Genomic DNA, 20,744 nt, shown 5'->3' on the forward strand with positions numbered 1-20,744 from the left:
TATATCATGACTCTGAGAAGTGATTGATGCAGTGTCAGCAGTAATTCAGGTGTTGTGTACTGGACCATTGAGGTGAAGAATTAGCTGAGCTGGAAGGCAAAGCTTTTGATTTACTAGTTCATCTACTTTCAACCTCACATCTATGTTCATGAGATTGGGGTAGTAACCTAAAGAATGAGAATGCAAATACATTAGGAAAAATGCAAATTGCATTAGGAGGCTGGACTCAACAGCAAAAGTTTGCATAAGGGGCAAATAAGGGGGATAAGACCCTAACATATTAATAATAATGCACAACAAGCTAGTAAAAATGGTGTTTCATCATCAAAAGTAACAATAATTGTCAAGGACTTTAAAAAAGTTAGAGTAACATATTAAAAAGAAATATTGCTGCAAACTTTAGCATCCTCCTTCATAAATTAATTAAAAAGGTACTTTAATTTATTTCTGATGAAGCAATTTTGGTACTAGCTGAATGAGGATTTCATCAGGAATCACTCAAATCTGATGGAAAGGAAGAGTGTATTGAAGATAAAATGTATAAGAGGCATCTGCTAGAAACTGTGATAGATAATATAACTGGATGACTTTTGGAGTGAGGAACCATTGTTGGATGTAGTGAAGGCTGCAGAAGACCACAAGCTAGGATCACTGTGGTTTGGAGAATGCTTTAGGCGGGCTCTGATATTACACCATGACACCCCCTGGCCCTATAGAGACAATAGAATGAAGAGAAACTAACAGAAACAAGGAAGGAGGGGTAGGATACGAACAATGAGAATGGTATTGCAATTGTGGCAAGAGGGTATTTAGAAACCTAGACCAGAATGGGAGTGTTTCAGGTGTCATTCTGCTCCTGAACTTCAGAAATTAATCACCATTAAATAGTATGTTAATGAAAAAACTAAATCTCCGTTTTACTCCTTTTGACATTTCAAAATAAAAAGTTGGCAACTTTTGCACCCAACTGTAAATAAGGATGTCAAATATCCAGAGAGGGCTCAAAGTTGCTTGTTCATAATGAAAGAGCCATTTGAGGAGGTCTGATCAGGATCCTTCCTAGACGCCTTGTACTGGACTCTGGGAGTTTCTGTGAAATTAAAATCATGATGTGAAAATGTTAACAGCTCAGCTTGGGTTGGCAGTGAAAGGCATGCATTTTTAATATAGAAACAGCAGGTTTGGAGAATGCTGATGAAGAGCATAATAAATTGTATTTATACAAGCCTATAATGATGCTCTGTACATCTTTACAACACGGTGACAGTCATCCACCTGTTCAATCAAACTGATTCATAGTCAGTGGTTCCCTATAAACACACATACACACACATACACACACCGACTGTGCAGTAATATTCAGGCTTTATAGGTTCAAGTAGAAGGATTATTGTTGATCAGTGTTGCTGACACACACACACTGAACAAACACTGGCAGAGCAAATGCAATATAAGATATATTGCTTTTGTGGAATATATATATATATATATATATATATATATATATATATATATATATATATATATATAGGGAGAGCTTTAGGCAGTTCTTAAAGGAGAGTAATGAGCTGGAGATTTGAGAGGGATTGTACATACTTTGCTTTAGTGCTATGCTTTAGTGGAAAATCAAATTAATTTGGTAGGCTCTTTTTTACATGTGTGACCTGCATTGGGTTTTAAATAAAATAGGCTGTAAGAAGCCTAATGCAGATGCCATTGTTTAGGTCTTGCCATTTTCTTGTTGCATTTCAAAGTACAAACCACCTTCAGGGGCATCCTTTTACTTTCACAAACTTGATTTTGAGAAACAAAATTGAAATGTTAAACTTCAAGGAAACAGCAATGAGTAAACACTTATTTTCAGTGGCATAATGAATGATGAACATTTGTTGAATGAACATGTATGTACCCTTTCAGTAAAAGAATAGCATTTACTTACGAGGATTGGCTCAGATAAATTAATAATTCAGTAAAATGCTGGTTGTTGAAGTTTTGTTTTTTATTGTGACTTTTATTGTGACCAATGACACCTGGCAGTGTAAATAAGACGCCCCCTGTAGTGAACATGGTGGAGATGAATGGGGGATAAAAATCTCTATTAAATTTCTATGTGGCCAACAAAAATGCTGAGTGACAAGTAAAGTAACATTAGTAAACAACTAACCACAGTGGCTGCTGAGAAAAAAGGTTACTGTCAACCTGTTGATTTGGCGACAGTTTGAGGAATGTGAATATGACTTTCTATGGCGATTCTGAAAAGCATTCCCATAGTAGGTCAGTGGAGGAGTAACCACCTTATCTTTCCAAGTATGACTACTGTGGCAGTTTGCTGGTTTGTGAATGAGCAGACCTTGCATAGAGCACCTGAGAAATTATGAATTTATCATTATTAGTATTTCAATTGGTTGCAATTGCAATTAAAAATTTCCAGATAGGCTCCCTCCCTTTCTAACCACTGTAGCAGGCACAGGAAAACATCACGTATACTATGGTTTTCAGACCAAGAGTAGAACACTTGGGGGATGTGCACATGGGATATTTGCCAAAAGTAAAATGAGATAATTGTGTCTTCTCTCATGCCTGTAAAATAACCATGAAGATTGCACCAGAAACTGGTTAGCTTCCCTTAGCACGGTACAGTTTACTGTAGATACCTTACATGAAGCTGGAGTTAAATGGGGAAATCCTTCGACCATCATATTAATATGTAGAAACAACAAGGGAAATCATCTGATATTATGTCAATAAAGAGTTTAATTAAGTTGCTCCTACCACTCAATCTAGTTTTTTTTTATTTGATCAGCCTCCTGGGTCAGTTTATTTGTCAAGACAAAGTGTTGATGATTTATCACTCAGTATGTGTTTGCCTGAGCTTCCTCTGGCAGCTTCTGAACTTCAGTGCAAAACCAGCTGTTTAAAAGAAAATGTCTGCACCTTCATGGAAGTAGCTTTTATGCTGACCATTAACATAAAAGTTAGCAAGATTTCCCAATTACCACTTCAGGACCACAGTGTCAGAGGGGAGCAGATGTAATTGTGGTGATTTGTGCAGGGAGGCAGGATAGTTAATGGAGTGGTGGTGATTACATTAACAGAGCCTGCTGAGCAATGCGGTGTTTCTAATAGAGTTGGTACGATGCATTTGTGTGGAAGTGTGCTACATTCCTGTCTTAAGGTAGACCATGCAGTTGTCTGTCAGGTTCAACTGATGTTATAGGTGCCTCACACATGGCCGCCCATGCAATCATTGCATCCTAACTGGTACACACACCACACATCTTTACTAACAAAGAGTCAAGTGCTTATTCATGCATTTTAATGTTGCACTAATGTTGTTACCTCATGACAGCAGTTTAATTTAATGGAAGCACATAAACAGTGATGTCAAGAGATAAACAGTCATTACATGCCAATAAAACAGACAATCAGAGCAATGGAGGTGCACATAGACGTAAACCCATTGAATACTCAAAGCCTGCATGTGTACAAGCTACACTAGCTGTGCTCATTTGCATGTTTTACAACAAGTTATTGTATTTCCAGTTATTCAACAGCAGCATAATCTGATATCTAATATAATGACTGTCTTGGCACATTCACTGCCACTATCTTTAAAGATAATTGGTACAACTTTTTCTCATTGCAGAGAAAAAGAACGAAAATGTAAACACAGAAGCACACAGCGATGAGGAACGGCAGCCCCCAGGGGTTACCTACAGGGATCCGCTTTCAAAATAGCTTGAAACACAGACAGCAGCGGTGATTTCCAAACAGATAAATAGGATTTCATCTTATCTGTGTTTCAGAATAGATACAGAATGAGGGCAGGGGCAGAGAAGAACAGGCAGGAGAAGGACAAGGATGTGAACAAGGAGGAGGTGGAACCGGGTTCGTGTTAGGAACAAAGAATTAGATGTGTTAAAAATGAAGTCAAAAGCAAAATAGCACAGTGCTGAGGTGGGAGAGGAAGATAAGCTGATTAATTGGTAGTTTGGAGAATAGTAAAGAATATGGGCTATACACTATAAACAAACTAAAACAATGGTGATTTCTACATGTTGCATCTTTGCTTGTGTTATTATTATGTTATGTTCACTTTTTATCCTATAATGTGTTAACTTACATAAACAAATACAATATTATGAGATCTTGTTATCCTGATATTTCTGGTGACCTTAAATAGTGAAAAAAAAAGTGTTGAATGAGAATTTTGCAGCTGTGGTGAGATCATGGTCTCATCTCCAAAGAATCAAAGAGCAAGGACTTCTCTCTAGCAGCATTTTTTAATGTTTAAAAATGTTCTTCACCATGAAGAAAATGAAGAGATTTCAGCTTTTGACAGGATTTTGCACTGGAGATGTACAAAGATAAGCCTCGTGTCTCCTGTAGTAACAGCTGAAAGCGACATGTTCAGACACTAGTAACAGACGTATTCAGATCATTTACATAAAGAGCCTTGGTAAAAATACTCTGTTAAAAGAAAAGAGTCTAAATTGATATTAGGTAGAAACACAGTTGTCAAAATATATTTAAAGTATTAAATGTACATCAACTGTATTCTTTGTAAAGAAAAATGGGCTGTGTGATTGATATATTGTTATATTAGAATAAGAGTGGTCATAAGGCTAATAGCTTTGGAAAAAGGAAAAAAATCCTATGCTAAAAACCTATGCTTCCTATGTTTGTGCTTTTTGTAACCCTTTCTTTTTGTGATATGCACATTCATCAATTGAATTCATCATTGTACCTCTCAGGACTCCAACACTTATCTAAAAACAACCATCTGGTAAGATAAGATGGGAAATGGCTTTCTGCTGGAACAACTCTGAGACGTAACAAGGAGCTTTAAGCTGACACAAGGCAAAAACGTTGCAAATAAAATTAAGAACGTTTAGTATGTTGTAAGATTGTCAAGTTGTTAATTGGATTAATGTTGAAAAGAAGATGTGGCCGAATTAAACATGGTTACTGTTCTGCAACAATCAACTGCAGGAAAGCACTGGAGATTATGTTCATATCTAGGACAAAATGTTATTGACAACACACAAAACATAATGATAAAGGATATTGCAGTAGTCTACTGTTTGTGTGTCTTGTGTACCCTTTTCCTAATGTGAACATAAACGATGAGGAAGTGAGCATCGATGTGTTTTACAGAAGTTTGTATTGTATTATCAAAGTGCCTTTAAGATATTGTTGAACTTATCTAGGCCACAGTGGATGAATATTTAATTGTAGGCTCCTGTACAGAGCTACAGTAACGATGGCATATAAAAGTGCTGAAGATAGCTGCTAATCTCTAGTCAAACCCACTAAAAGAGCAGCTCTTTGCATCTTCTTGGTATAAATTGGATTTACGCAAATACAGTCAAATAATCCTCCAGGCTCTGACAGTATCTTCTGTGTATTCCACACATACAAGCACACAGGTATAGTGTACTCACCTTCCACACTGTTACATGCTGAGGTGGAAACTACTGTGAAGAAAGTTGGGGTCAAACAGACAAATACTGCCACAGAAGATCTGTACAGTCTTTTTTCACACAAACACACACACAGGTCAGTGGGCATTTTACAGAATCATTTTCTGCATTTTCAACATCAGGTCGACCCCATCATAACATTTTATAGTATGTGTGAGATTAAAAACATTATGCTTTTTCCTGTAGGGGACAGTGTCTGTGAAGGGGCTGCTTTATGCTCTCACACTGCAATACAGAACTGGAGGAGAGGTTTAGCCGTAACATAGGCATAACACTCAGGCCACAGCTCTCCTGTTACAGTATCTGAAGTTTTTATAATGAAGACACTGTAGTAGCTACAGTAAATAAGGGCAGAAACTAATCTTAACATGTAAGCACACAAATGTAAATTGCTTCCATGAAACAAACCAGATCACACTAGCTAGCTGGCCTTTTTGTAAATTGCTAATTCAGAGGCAGAATAATCTCTCAGACTCTGTTTACAAATAGTGTTAAATGTGTTTCGATGGCCCAAACACTGTGGAATGGCAGCACTGGTTTATTTGCTTTTTCTGTACACTGAAGATAATTTAAGTTTATGATCAAAAGAAGTCGACATTTTACTTGCTGGTATTTACAACTTGATACTGTTAAGTTTAGCACCTTTTGTAAGAGGTGACACAAAGTTTGAGTGAGCAAAATGTTCACAAGTCTCATCATAAATGATTGTTAACACAGTGTCTCTCATAGGACATCAGCTGGGTAACAAAAGGGTCTATGTTCTGTTATTTAACATATGTAGATGTAATACCATGAAAGAAAGAAGCCGTAATTCTGAACTCATCTTTTTATCTCACTGTGTACAGCAAACACAACTGGAATGGCCTCGCCATTACTTTTGGACCTAGACATCCCTAGGGGGTCCAGTTGACCATTTGTGTTTCATTACTGCTGCATCATTTCCACTAAAAAGGTCCAAAGGTCACACATACATTTACAGTGTTTCACCAGTCTGTTGTCAGACCAGATTTGTATTGCACAGACTAGTAAAAATTAAGAACCTTTGCACATTTTTTGTTTGGATTTTTTTTTGTGCGTCTTAATTAAAACAAACCTGTTCTGCAATGGGTGATGGATTCTGGAGCCATTACACAGTCATTGGTGTTAACTCAGAAATTGTTGTTTGCACTTGTATTTACTGCTGTTCAGGGGTGATTCCATCACTCAATGCCTATGTGAAACCAGTTGTAAATGGGTGCTCAGGCTCATCAGTGAATTTAAGTCTGTCCACATGCAACACACACAACAGCTGAACAAAACTGACTTCCCCTTCTTTCTCTACAGTCCTTGTTGCTGATTCGCCAGGAGATGGTGGTTTCCCAGAAGAAGCTTGGCGACTTTTGTGAGGCTCTGAAGCAGTACCTGAAGAATGTCTCCGCTCAGAGAGACTGTTTTCAGTAAGTCTCACTGATCAACCACATTTTAACCACTGCTCCAATGCCGCTGCAGGGTGTAGAACCATAACACTAAACATTTTAAATATTTAATGTGTTCTATCCACAGTGTCAGGACCTTACTGTTTTTCACACTTTATTAAGTACTACACTTCAGATACTTTGGTCCTTGTGTATCAGTATGTTCTACACACACACACTTGCAAGCACTTTATCATTGTCTTTCCAAAACCTGAAACAAACTGTTATTACTCCCAGGTAGTTTGGTTCTCATATCCAATACATATAATTTTGTACCTGTAATATAGCATGATTTACACATGCTGTACCTCCTGTAGCCAACACTCAGAGCTTTCTGGCACTTGTAAATGAGTCTAATATCCGAAGAGGTGTCTCTAAATCCCAGACTCAATATGCTGTATGCATAGTCCACATAAAGATGCATAGGCTCTATTGCCATTTTCTGGCTCTATTGAACTTTTTCATTTATTTTTCTGCCACCTCTTGCTGCAGATTGTAGTTTGAAAAGAAAAGTATTTGCAAGAGGGGCATAGATATTTGTATAGGCCTTGAAAACAAAAGAAAAGACCAAGAAAACACAAAATAAATGATTCATGAAGTGCTCCCTCCCTAAATATAATGTCTAAACCTTTAATAGTGACCACTTCCATTAAGCAGTAAGTTAAATGGTGATGATTTGTTATAAATATGTTCCCTATTTAAACTACTTTAGGCTACCACACAAACACAAAGGAGTGAAGTGAGTATATGATGTACAGTATGAGGTCACAGACACAGGACAAGCACAAGGAAAGAGTGATTATCCTTTAATCTACAGTAAAGTGAGTTTGGGAAATGGTTCAGAATTGGTGCCTAATCTCAAACCAGTTTCACCAGCTAAAGAACTGTCTCTCAGCCAGGAAAACTAGTTTGAGAAAGGCACCAAGTCTCTGCTTTTGCCCTATCCAGAACTAGCAGCTATAGTAGTGTGAATTGGACAGTGGTATGAGTGAAGAGCCATCTGGAAACACTGTATCACCCTCAACACACGCTGTGTCTGTGTGAGCAGGGTTAAAAAAAGGAAAGTTACTAAGAAGCTTGGGGGCACTTAACAGCTGAAATGGTGGCATTTTGCAAACTGTAGCAGTCTGGCAGAGTGCTCCACCTCGCCTGCCACTGTTCGCTCTCGCAAGCTGTATCTGGACCGGAGGCATGTAAGAGAACAGTTTTCCAAAGAAGAAAGGGGTAAAAGGATAGCGTGCAGATGTTGTACTACAAATTAGATGTAAAAAGATGTTTAGTTGCAAAAGCTTTGAAGGATATACTGTATATACTGTATGTAGTGTTTGTTCTGCACTCATTACGACTTAGTTCCCCACATTTTGTCGCAGAAGAGTAGTGTGTATGTAAAATATATGTACAAAATATATGTTAAAAAAAAGTGTTGCTTTGTGGGAGAGACAAAGTCATGTAGATGGAAAACAGAGTTGAAGTTTTAGAATAGGAGCGTGTTTTTCAATTTTGTGTAACGTCTCGTGCTCACACTATTCTAGCAAAGACTCCGTCAAAGTCCTGTAGTGAACCATGTCACTGTCTGGGGACAGGCTATACTCAGAAACTTGAAATTGGATGTCTGGATCTTTGACAGCATGTGGTAGAAAACCTCTTTTGGTGGCGTGAACATTCAGCAGCTGCCTGATGCTGATAGCAGTACCTGTTTTTATTGTTTACCTCTATTATAAAATGGTTCCTGCATCACTTTTTCTGTTTTAATTTTCTGTAATATATGACAAATGAGAGTTTAGTAGAACAAAGCTATCTGTGTTGTTCTGTAAATGAGGACTATGAGCATACTGATGAATTGTCTGAAACAGTTTCATTGGTTTTGAGGGTCAACAGCCATTTTCCTAACAGATAAAAAGTCTTCACTTCAGTGGGCCACACATTCAGTCACACCTATTTCCCACTGTGCTGGAGGACAAAACATTTGAAATGCTTTGCTTTGATCATTGAAAAGCAGACACAGGCAGAAGTGTCCCTCTGGTGCAACACTGGAATAATTCAGAAGCTGCTGCTAGTTTTTCTTCTGAAATTATTCACTGGCTTCTTGGTACTTTTGATACGCTTTATACTTTCTATAATACTTTATTAGTATAGTAGATGTGATGGAAATAAAGTACTTGCAGGTAGCTAAAGTAAATAATACATGAGTTAGAAGAAGGTTTATTGATGGCGGAAGCCTGCTCATTACCTCTGAGTTGACTTTTCTCTCCTTTGTGTTGTATGGATATGGGGAACCACCTCTTGATTTAATGTACTCCTCTATGGCTCCACCACCCACTAGGACCCCAATAATGAGCACATACAGTAGTAATATTATCACCCTTCTGACAATTCCCTGTTAACTTAAACAAAGAAATTATTATTATTACAATGCAAAATTAGAATTCATTGCAAAGCTGTTGTGTTGGATTGCATTAGTAAAGTACAGGTTTACCTAATAAAGGGGACAGTGGGCTGCCTTATTCTTCCTCTTTGTTGTAGCACTGTGTGTCTTTCCTTTTCTCTCTTATCATTTCCTCATTTAATTGTGCACAAACGAATATAAAAAGTTTATTTAGTCTCTGCCTTTTCTTGTCATTATCTTTCAGGGTGAATGTGTGATTACAACGCTTTATTATATCCTCCAGCAGAGCTCACACAAATTAAATTATTTCTTTTAAAGCCCAGTGGAGATGTTTGGAAGGTACCAAGAGCCTGTCCTACCACTGCCCCCTAGTGGTCCATGACAGAACTGCAGAGACATTTCATTTAGTCCGAGTCACACAATTAGTACTGGTATTACACACGTCAGCTGCCACAGTAGCCAATAGTATGAAAAAGTCTTGCATGAACACTTCATCAATATCAGCACCATGAAATTCAATATTAGATAAAGTTTTAAAATTAAGTAGACTAATAAATATGAATACATTGCATAAAAAATATTCATTGTAAGATAGTTATGAAATACTAATAATCTGCTGACAAAGGTACAAGAAAGTGCTTGTGAGTTAGTTTTACTAACCAAAATAAATTTTGAGTTCTCAAAGGCATGTTTGCCACTGTGTTACATCATCTTCAATTTCCATAATAATAATAACGCTATTTAATAGTTTGGGAACTCAGAATACTAATTGTTGTATTTTTGCAAGTAGAAGATTTGCCCCTTTTTGGTGGATACAAGGATTTAGCTGCAATACTCCATGGTCACTGCTGTCTGATTCTCCACTTAATGATACATCACACAGATTCAATAGGAGATCATGAATATTCCCTAACTTTTTGGTAAAAGTTGAGATGTTGTTTTGAGGCAGCATGTCTCTAAAATCCCAATACATGCTCCCATGCACATATAAATACGCGCCTTCTCTGATTAGTTTGAATAGATTTGTACTTTGTTGCTTCATAGTACATGTGAAATATTATGTTTTTTTTCCAGTCCAGTGAAACCAATGAAAAAGGCGAATCATCTCACCAAAAAACTGAGTGTAGTTGTTAGAACTGCAGTTACAGTCCAGTCCTACCACAATGCTTTGCCGGCTGGAGACAAGGCTGCAGCAGAATGAAAACGTATTACCCGAAGGAACAGTATTAGCAGATGGAGATGGAAATGGAGTGGTGTTCGATAATGGCCAGTCACGTCAGTTCCTCTCATTCCTTTTAAAAGTAGTAGACAGTTTAATGGACTGATAGAAGAGTCCAGGCTCAGGTGAGGCACAAATATTAAGATTCAGGTCTTCAAAGGGTGCTTTTCGGTGCAAACATCGCATTTATGTTTCTGTTCTGTTACACAAAAATATTAGTAAATTATGTTTCTATTATTACTCGCTGTTGTGGATAACCTTGTTTTTGCATTTGCTGCATTCAGTTCATCATATGTGGGTGCAGTTAGAAATTATTATACAGTACAACAGCAATGTCATAACTGCATAAATTGCAGTAAAAAAATATTAGTCTGGTCTCTAATAATACTGTTGATAAGACAGAAAATATCACTTTGATTTCTCCTGAGGTCTTTAATAGAGCTTGTGATGCCTGTTACCTGTGTCCACTGTACAGACTGTGTGGAGTAGTCTGCTGTATAAAAACACAATAAAGGCTTTGGACCCGATGAAACTTTACCTCAGTGTAAAAGAGGTACAACTCGTCACACAAGAAAAGGTAATTTCTTTTCTGTGATGGAAATCTTTGAAAATACAAATGTCTGAATATTGAAATTAAAATTGCGTTTGTGATAAGAGCCACCCTGAACAGGGAAAAACGCGAGTGTAATTTCATGCTGAAACAAGTACAGAAATTACACTGCTCCGCCCTAGCTGCATAAACACAACCTTTACTGCTTTGCTCCACTCAACACGATCGGTTTAGAGCCTGAAAATTACCAAACAGGTGCAAGTGAAAATAATGGACCGGAGTTGTAGGAGTGTTACTTGCAGGGAATGTGGCAAACAATGGTTCATCAAGCTATAGTAGTTAACAGTAATTTTGTATCAAATGTGAATTTAAGACTTTAAAAATGTTCCTAATGAGAGGAATGTTGCAATATGCAGTGGTTAGATTAAGTACCTGTATTTATTGTTACATACTTGATCTTCAAGACATCGAGTTACGATGAACTTCTCGGGTCTGCATGACTAGATCAGCAATTCATTAACACTTTTGTTGTTTTTACTCAAAGTTATTCACAAAGACCCATAGTCCAAAGAGCTAGATTTTCTCTGTGACAGAAGGTGAGAGGAGGCTGGCAAGGCTGGTTGAAGTAAACAGTGGTGGTGAGAAATTTTATTCCAGCTCAGCAACAACTAAAGCCCCCACAAAAGATCCTCTCAGAGAGTATGTTTGATCATTCATGGGCATCACTGGTAAAACTAGCCACATATTCTATAGTGAAAGATAACTTTCATTTACAAAATTAACCACAAACAATTACCTCAATTCCAAAAGTTGGGAGGATGTTTAAAACTTAAATAAAAACCGAATGCAGGGATTTGCAAATTTCATCAAACTATATTTTATTTGCAATAGAACATAAACAATAAATCAGATATATAAACTGGGATATTTTATCATTTCATGGAAAATATTAGCTCGTCTTGAATTTGATGGCAGCAACAGATCTCCAAAAAGTTGGGAGAAGGGCAACAAAAGGCTGGAAAAATAATTGCTGCAAATCAAAAACAAATTGGAAGCAAACTAATTCGGTTAATTGGCAAAAGGTCAGTAACATGACTGGGTATAAAAGAAGCATTTCAGAGAAGCAGAGCCTCACAAAAGTAAAGATGGGCAGAGGTTCACTGCCCAAAAACTGTGCCAAAAAATGAACACAGTTTGCCATGCAATACACAAACATAAATAAACGCTGTTTAGTGCAAAGAAGGAGCCATATATGAGCATGATCCAGAAACGCAGTCTTGTTCTCTGGGCCAAAGCTCATTTAAAATGAGACAAAATGGAAAACTTTTCTGAGATCAGATGAATCAAAATTAGATTATTTTTTTTTTGATGTGTTGCTGCTATCAAATTCAAAATGAGCTAAGATTTTCCATGAAATGGTAAAAGTTCTCATGTTCTATTGTAAAGAAAATATGGTTTGATGAGATAAGCAAATTATTGCATTCTGTTGTTATTTACATTTTACACTTCCTCCCTACTTTTTTGGAATTGGGGTTGTAAAAACACAGACACGCCACTCCATTGTGTCACAGGACTGGACACAAAGCACCCGTACCTGCTTCACTGAATAAGTGAAGCCATGATCTTACCTCCAGTCCCAGTACTGTCATTCACAGTGACTGGCCAGTGGTGCTATAACTTAACTCCTCTCTGGTTTGGTCTGAAGTGTGGTTTGGTAGCCACAAGGTTTCCATGTGCTCCCTTTGGTCCACTGCTCTGTCTCTGCACTTGGCTTTGGCCAACCTCTATCGAGGGTTTGTTCAGTTCATTTTAATTTAACTGTGCCATCTCCTCTGTTGACTTTCCTCCTCTTCAATCATTAGCTCATGTTTGCATCATAGTTTATGGCAACATCTGAAAATCACAACTGATAGTGATCTAAACAATCAAGGCATAAATTGGACCTTTTTTAATTAGATCTGTGACTCATTAAATTGTAACACATGAGCTGCACAAGCTGGGTTTATGATATAACACAGCAATGGACACATGCTCAGAGTTATTACAAAATATGCAGTACGAATTGTCGTCACGCTGTTTCAGTTGTTGATGCCATAAAGAGAGTCTGGCACAAACAGTGCAGCCTAGTGATGGTAATGAGCCATCATTTGATTGCAAACTTAACCTGAATATTGTTGGTGACCTACAGTTCTTTCTTAGAGGACACTTTCTTTTCCAGCACAGCTGTGATTCCACTTTCACTGAGTAACAATATTGAGTATTCACAAAGAAAAACCCTTTGGGGATTTGGGTGTACGCTATAAAATCGGTCAATAACAGCCCCTATTTGCATCGACCTATTCACACATTTTTATGTATTGCTGCAAGTTTTTGGAATGGATGGTGTGGGGTGATGCATTTGCTCTTTGTGGTGTTAGGTGCTGTGACATCCCAGGGAAACTTTACACCCTCAACTGTTGTTTTGTATCTAAGGCTTTCTCATTTGAACAGTGTGTCTCTAATATGCAGTTACTGTGACTTATGTTTCCTTTGCTTTTATCTCTACTTTACACCTTCTACTATTTCTAAACTCTCCCTTCCATCATTTTGTACCATTTATCTACTCTATATATGCATCTCTTCCTCTATGATCCACTTACCTTTGTTTCATAACTTCTTCACCCATTATTTACCACCTTAACTTCTGTTATTAACTCATTTCTATTCTCCTCTGTCTCTGTACTCAGTGTGACTGCAGTGCGTCTGCCGGACGGTTTATCCTTTGTCGTCTATGAGTTCTGGGATGGAGAGGAGGAATGGAAAAGGTGAGTTTTCAGTCTCACTGGGCTTAACGTCTTAAATCTAGGCTCCTTGCTAGTATCCGTCACTCATGCCAGGATTAAGAGCTTTTTGCTTTTCTCTGACTTGTGCGGAGAAGCTTTTTAATAAAGTCTTAATGCATTGAAAGTAGCCACCCTGCTGTGATGCTAAATCTAGACAAACCAACAGGCAGATTGAAATATTGGTGGATGCTGATGAAGGCCCGCTGCTGCGAAATTATTTCATCCTCAAGCTGAGCCACCTTAAAAGTCAGTACTGAGTGTGGTCATCCATTTTGTTTCAGAAAATGCCTTACAGTCATCACTGTGCTCCTTTAAAGTTATTTGGAGCTGAGCATGCTGTTGTTGCATTGACTATTGACTGCCAAATGAAGATGGCGCTCACTTTTCTTCCATTACTGTCATGAGCATTTTAGAGAAATTCCTCCATCCACATTTAATTACTGTTGTCCAGCTTTTAAATCGCTCTGGATTTCTTGAAGTATTCGAGTTGCGTGAGGTCATTATGATTTAGGGATGGTGCATGGCCATAAGGAGAGGCCGCTGCTGATGTAGCTGTGTGCTGTGTGCCTTCCCTCCTCACTTTCTGCTCCACTGCTCACAGCATCTCACTGTCATTAATATTTCACCTCCTACAGTAAAGGCTAAGGGCCGTGCTAAGTGATTTGAGGATGTGTGTGCTCTGAGTGGCTGCAGATGTGTGTGCACAAACTCTACACACATATATGTGTGTGTGCTCTTTGACCATCTCCTCTGTTTTCAGGCACCTCCAGTCACCCCCTAACAAAGCCTTTCAGCACGTGAAGGTGGACACGCTGTGCCAGCCAGAGGCCGTGTCCTCTGTAGCCGTGCCAGGTCAGTGGCATTTCACTACTCATCTAAGTACTGTACATTCTTCACTCTGAGGAAGAGTTGGCTAGGGGACAAAGTTGTATCTTCCAGGATGGTCCTTTGTATCCCACCTGACCTCTGTGGTGGGGAAAATCTGTAGTCAGTCACAAACTGTGCAGTAGGCAGTGAGGATTTGAGTAAACTTAGCTCTAAATACTGTTTCATCAAGTATAACATGGACAAATGAGTTTCAACTAGAGATTAAGTAGAATGCGCAATGACATGAACACAAGATAGTTTAGTGCTCAAGAAAGCAGAAATTAGTATTTAAACAGACCCAACTTCATTTTTTGTGTTATTTTAATCAGTTTGCTTTCGGATTGTCCTCCAAATTAAAATTGTAGTGTTAAAGTGTTATACACTTGATCTGCTGATTGGGTCTCTTCCCAAGCTCATCTCTTAAAGTAGCTTTTTTTAAAGCAGTGTTTTACAAAATAATTAAAGCTATCAAACAGAGGAAATCCTCACACCTGAGAGGCTGAAAAGAGTAAATACCATTTTCCTTGATAAGTGATTTAAATTATTAACCAGTTATCAAAATTGTTGGTGGTAACTGATAATAAATTAAACTTCTCAATAGTAGATGGGAAAACAATAGAAGAAAACAGAATTGAGTTTGTAATTAACAGAATATAAGGAAATGTTGCAATAAAGCGCAATTACAAAGCAGAACTAATCCTCAGGAACTGATTATTGTTATAGTCTGTGTGTAACAACTTGAAGCTCAGGGGGCGTTTACAAGTCAAGCAACCAATGGCACCATTTAAAATGGCTGACACTGGCATACATCCATGCTCTGAGACACAGATTCTCAGGGTGATGCCTGGCTAAGCATTAGTTCCTTTTTCTTTTAATCTCTTATTTTATTTATCCATGTCACTGTAAACCTGCCCTCTGCTCTGCTCTTTTTCCACCCTCACTCTATGTTGTGTTTCTTTCTCTGCCTTACCAAATTTCTCCTCCTTCAGCCTGTGCTCCTTCTGGGTCTACAATTCTTTTGTCTTTAACCTCCTTATCACTTGTCATTTCTCTCTTTTTGTCATTTTGCAGCTGCCTGGTGCAGTGTGAACAGGGACTGAGCATGAAGATATTCAACTACACACCAAGACTCCTGGACACTCCCTACTTCCTCTTCGCCCTGCGTTTCACATGCTTCCCCCCACTACACCCCACCCCACCCCAACCCCACCCCCACCTTCTCAGTATCCTTCCCTCCTTCAACCCTCCCTTTCCTCAACTCTTTTTGTAAGTAAATGTTTACACAGTGCAAATGAATGGCGTCAACTACAGTGAAACATTGATCAAACAGTGCATTTTACAACGTGAGACTACTGAAACGCATTTGCATCTCACGACGGTAGTTGGTTGGCTCAAGATTCTGGCTCGTTTCATGATCATATTTCAGGTAGCTACGAGCCACTGTATGGTGGAGTTTGTCATGTAGCAAGGACCCCAGGGTTTAGTTTTTCATGTAGCAGATACTGTTTTTGGGTAGTGGGATACATGATTTTTTTTACCACAGATCATTTATGTTACTTTATAGTAGATGCTAATTCCACTTTTGCTCATACATACATTAGTCTATCTCTTATTTGTCACTGACCAAATTCTTTAGACATTATTCTCATATCAGCCATTCTCAACTCACATGGACATGTTGAGTAAAGCTTAGTTATCTTGAAATCTCAGGAAAACCCAGTGACTAGTTTAAGGGTTAACTAGCAGTCCCTAAAACCATGAGGGCCCTGCAAGCTGTGAAGTTTCAGATATGAAAGAGTCCAAAATATGTAATTTAATTTTTTAAATTAGCTGTCAACATATACATTTATAGGCTCTGTAACTTATTAAAACAACCAACTCCATTATGAGGTACAACCTAGGTTCCTAAAACCAGTTGCAAACAGTTTCACATGAGAATTTAACAGCACAGACTAGTGTCATATTCGGATGTGGAGATAAATTCTGACTAAAACAAAGAAGGCAAATTTTAAATTATGCACTCTTGCGCAAAAATGGGGTGCAAGAAAAGGTAAGAAGTTCACTTTAAACAATTAAATAATCTTATCTTCCCATGCTGTCAGACAACCAGGGTTACCTTCTCATAACCGGTATGATGCTACTTTTTCAAGTTGAATTTCAGGGGACTAAACAAAAATAATGAGATCACTATTTCACTTTGCTATTTCATTGTGTGATAATATTCTTTACCTTGAGGACTTCACAATGGCTGCTGTGGGAGTAATGTCTATGAAGCTATGGGCTTATTTTAAGTTAAACACTGGCCAGATTTTTCATGACCAAGAAAACCCCAAACCTAAATCTCTGGGATGCCAGACATCATGATTAAATACAGATTGTGCTCTGCCATATGCTGGCACAGGAGAGGGCTAGTTCACTATCCGGTGTTCTATCAGTAGAAGTCAGTCTTCACTTAGATCTGGGAATGAAAACAGACACATAAAGAAACATTTAGATTTCTTCATTTAGCTTTTATTAATTCAACACTTTGGTTTGGTTTTAGAATTAAATCACTGAGCACTGACATCATGGTCATTTAGGAGGTGAGATGATCGTTTTGCTGTCAAAGGACAATTTTCTGACTTAAATAAGTCTGCTGCTACCTTGAGACAGAAGAGACTAAGTAGAGATTTAAAGGCAGCGCCTCACTGTTCTCCATGCAGCTAAAGTTTGCTTTATTTTTGCCTTCTCTTTGTGTATTCCTTGTCTGAACTGGCAGTGGGTAGCTATTATCTGTGTAACTCTAGTAGAAATTGTACATAGGGAAAATGTTCTATTATGATTATATTTGTATTTATTGACATATTTTAGTGCTATGGTGCAAAATTGTTCTCAGTGGAAGTGACAGTAGCTTTATAGGCACTGCAGCTTCTCTTAACTGTTTGATTCAGAATATTTACCATCAGAAACAGATACACCCATCTAAATGACATTGAATATAAAGCCTTAAACATCACCACATGCTCAAGGAGGGTAAAAGGGTTTTCAAAAGATGACTTAAATTTTTTGATGTAATTTAAAACCCCAGTAACCAGGGAAAAACCCACCATTTCAGTGTAGACATCCTGTTAATTCAGAACACAGAGCCAGAACACAGAGCCATTAACATATTCCTGACATAAAAATAGTTTCACAGATTGTATTAAAACTCTATACACCACACTTAGATTAGGCAAACATGTCACAGAAAAAAGAAGCTTAACAAAATATTTTTCAGCACTTAGCGTACTGTAGCTGATAGATCAACCACCTCACCATCAATATTTTTACCAATTAGCGTATTGATGTCAACATTTAAGTGGAAAAGACATGTGGGAAAGAACAGTCTCACAACCTATAGCTCAACAGGAAGGCAGTACAGAAAAAACTATTATAGAAAATAATCCATAGTCTGAATTTGAATTTGTTTAACTGGGTCATCAGAATCTACTAAGGATAGGTCTGATCAGCAGCGTCAGAACTGTCGAAACCATCTTGAAGAATCCTTGATGAGCATATTAATCTAATATGACAAATGACAATATTTTATAATAAAGGTTTAAAGGTCAATCTTCAGCTCCATTTCTCGTGTTTTAGTCTGAAAACATGAGATCATGTACAAATTGGCTTATTTTGCAACATTTCCCTTTTTAAGCCCAAAGCATTCTGAAAATCTATACATTCTCGATCTCTTAAGGTAAATTATCTTCTAACCTTTAGACAGACTTCTTGGGAATCGATCAGACCCATCTCTGCATCAGTTATGATTATTGTTTGACTCGTTTAAAAACCAGACTCTCAATCAGAAAGCACAATGTACAAAGGAGTGAATATTGTGACTTCATAATACAGTATATAGGAGGTTATTATGAATGATGAGAGTATTTGGAGATATATAGTATTACTGTTTATCTGGTTAAAGATTGTTAATGAATCACTCCTTCTTTATAGAGCTATACTTTGAAAGGTGCCATCTTACCATCCACCTCACTGTAGGATCTGTTTCCTCTCTTTTTATCTGTGAGTGACAGTCTGCCGAGGGCCAAGTGATGTGGTAACATGAGCGAGGATCCAGCTACATCGATACTTCAAACGATCTAATGCCATTACTTTCTTTTAGAGAGCTGGGCTGCACTGAGCAGGGCAGGACTGTGTGGACTTTTTGAGTATAGTATATTTTGAGTATTATTACATGTACTGTAAACAAAATACAAGTATTACAGTAGTCTTATAGATCAGGCATGCAAAGGCGTTGCTGCTTTATCTGTAAAATATCTCTACTAACCTCTGAGTGTTTGTTCTAAAGGTGCACTGTGGAGTGCTGTGGAGCAGTGTCTTCGTGAGTGGATTGTTTTTCGTTTGTAAGTTTAGTGGTACAGCATCAAGAAAATTGGCAGCGCATCAACAAATGCATAAACAACAAAGGTTGCGAATAGCAAACATAAATGAAAAAGAAACGATGTCAAAGATAAAAAAATCCGTTAATGTTTAATGAAGAGAAAGCAACAGTGAAAAACACCTAATGTAAATATGGTTTTGAATTTGTTTACAACGCCACAGTGCACCTTTAGCCTTACACTTTGTAAAAAAGAAAAACTACTTCCTGTGCCAGTAAAGAATTTGAAATTTTGATTTAAGATAGAGCTGCTGTATTCTGAATAGAAGCATAAAGCCATATTGCATGGATTGATGTTTACATGTCATTGACTTTACTATACTGATAGCCATAATTTTACAGTACTCAAGAGCCCAGCTGAATGCAGCCCACTCGCTCTCATTGGGGGTTTCTTACCAGTACATTGTGTGCAGCTTGGTTGGGTTGCGTATATGAGTTAGATAGTGAGTGAATTGTCAGAAATGCCAATACTGTTTCCTGTTGATACATTCCTGAATGTCCCTCAGACTGTGCAGCCTGTTCTTTTTTTACCCCCCTACTCCGCAGTGAAACCTGTGCTTGGTCATATAATGAAAGAGTTATGCCACTGAAATGTAGTGAAATAAAATGAGTAGAGTGTGTGATGATCATGCCTCCTGTAGTTAACATTCGTCTTTGTAGCTATAGGAAAGCTGATGGACAGGAAGTGTGTCACCAAGTTTACCTCAAAAAGTGTGTCACATAATGTAAAGCCAATCAAAAACTGGCCACATTGACCAACATCAAAGTAATAACTCTTCCCTTCTATGGCTGTGTTATTTTCTATCCTTCAACTGAGTGCATGTCAACTGAATGTCCAGTAACTTCTTTGCTGTAGTATTAGGCCATGCTACTCTTCAATGGGTTTAGTGCATTTCTTACCTTCTTTCTTTTCTAGTATTCCTATGAAGCAGACAAAGTAAAATCTATTATATAAAATATATGACTAGAAAAAATGGCATACATGAACATTCACTTTTATGGCGATGTTTAATGAAATATTAATTCTTAATGTATGTTTCAGTAAAATAGCTTTCTCTTCTTATGTGTAGAGACATTGCAGGGATGCAAGTATTATATTTGGTCTTTAAAGAATATCTTGTTGAAATTCGATATGATGTAGAGTGATGCAATTCAATAAAATAATAAAAACCAAAAATTGTGCTTTTGGCTTTGATTTAAAATGAGGGTGGAGATTCATAATGGCACTAAAATGGTTGCTGCAGACTTATTTTATTCAAGCTTTTATTTAATATGACATTTTATTTAAAATGACATTTTGTCTTGAAAAAAGTCTATCATCCTGAATAATACTCAAAAACACAAAAAATTAGGTAAACCACAAGTTTTTATGATTGTTATTATTTATGATGAACATCTTTGAGACAGATTTAAAAAATGTTGGATTCATATGTGGAACCAAGTCCTTGCTGCTGGCTGCTGTTAAAACATGGTACCTTTTTTGGTGTTGTACAGTATTTTAACTACCATGTATGAACTGAATAGTTACATCTATATATAAATAGGCACA

General features: G+C 37.6%; 1 protein-coding gene across 2 annotated transcripts in view; it reads left to right on the forward strand.

The window, feature by feature from the left end:
- The window catches only part of necab2 (N-terminal EF-hand calcium binding protein 2), a 126,281-nt gene extending 105,909 nt beyond the window's left edge, over positions 1-20,372 (forward strand). For both annotated transcript variants that reach the window (XM_067502118.1, XM_067502119.1), the window contains 4 exons: positions 6,807-6,919; positions 13,819-13,896; positions 14,675-14,766; positions 15,853-20,372. In XM_067502118.1, coding sequence (XP_067358219.1) covers positions 6,807-6,919; positions 13,819-13,896; positions 14,675-14,766; positions 15,853-15,881 — 312 coding nt within the window. In that variant the 3' untranslated portion in view covers positions 15,882-20,372. The remainder of the gene's footprint in view (positions 1-6,806; positions 6,920-13,818; positions 13,897-14,674; positions 14,767-15,852) is intronic.
- Positions 20,373-20,744: the final 372 nt, after the last annotated feature.

The sequence above is a fragment of the Channa argus genome, chromosome 4 (genome assembly GCF_033026475.1).
Source record: "Channa argus isolate prfri chromosome 4, Channa argus male v1.0, whole genome shotgun sequence".
NCBI classification, from domain to species: Eukaryota; Metazoa; Chordata; class Actinopteri; order Anabantiformes; family Channidae; genus Channa; species Channa argus.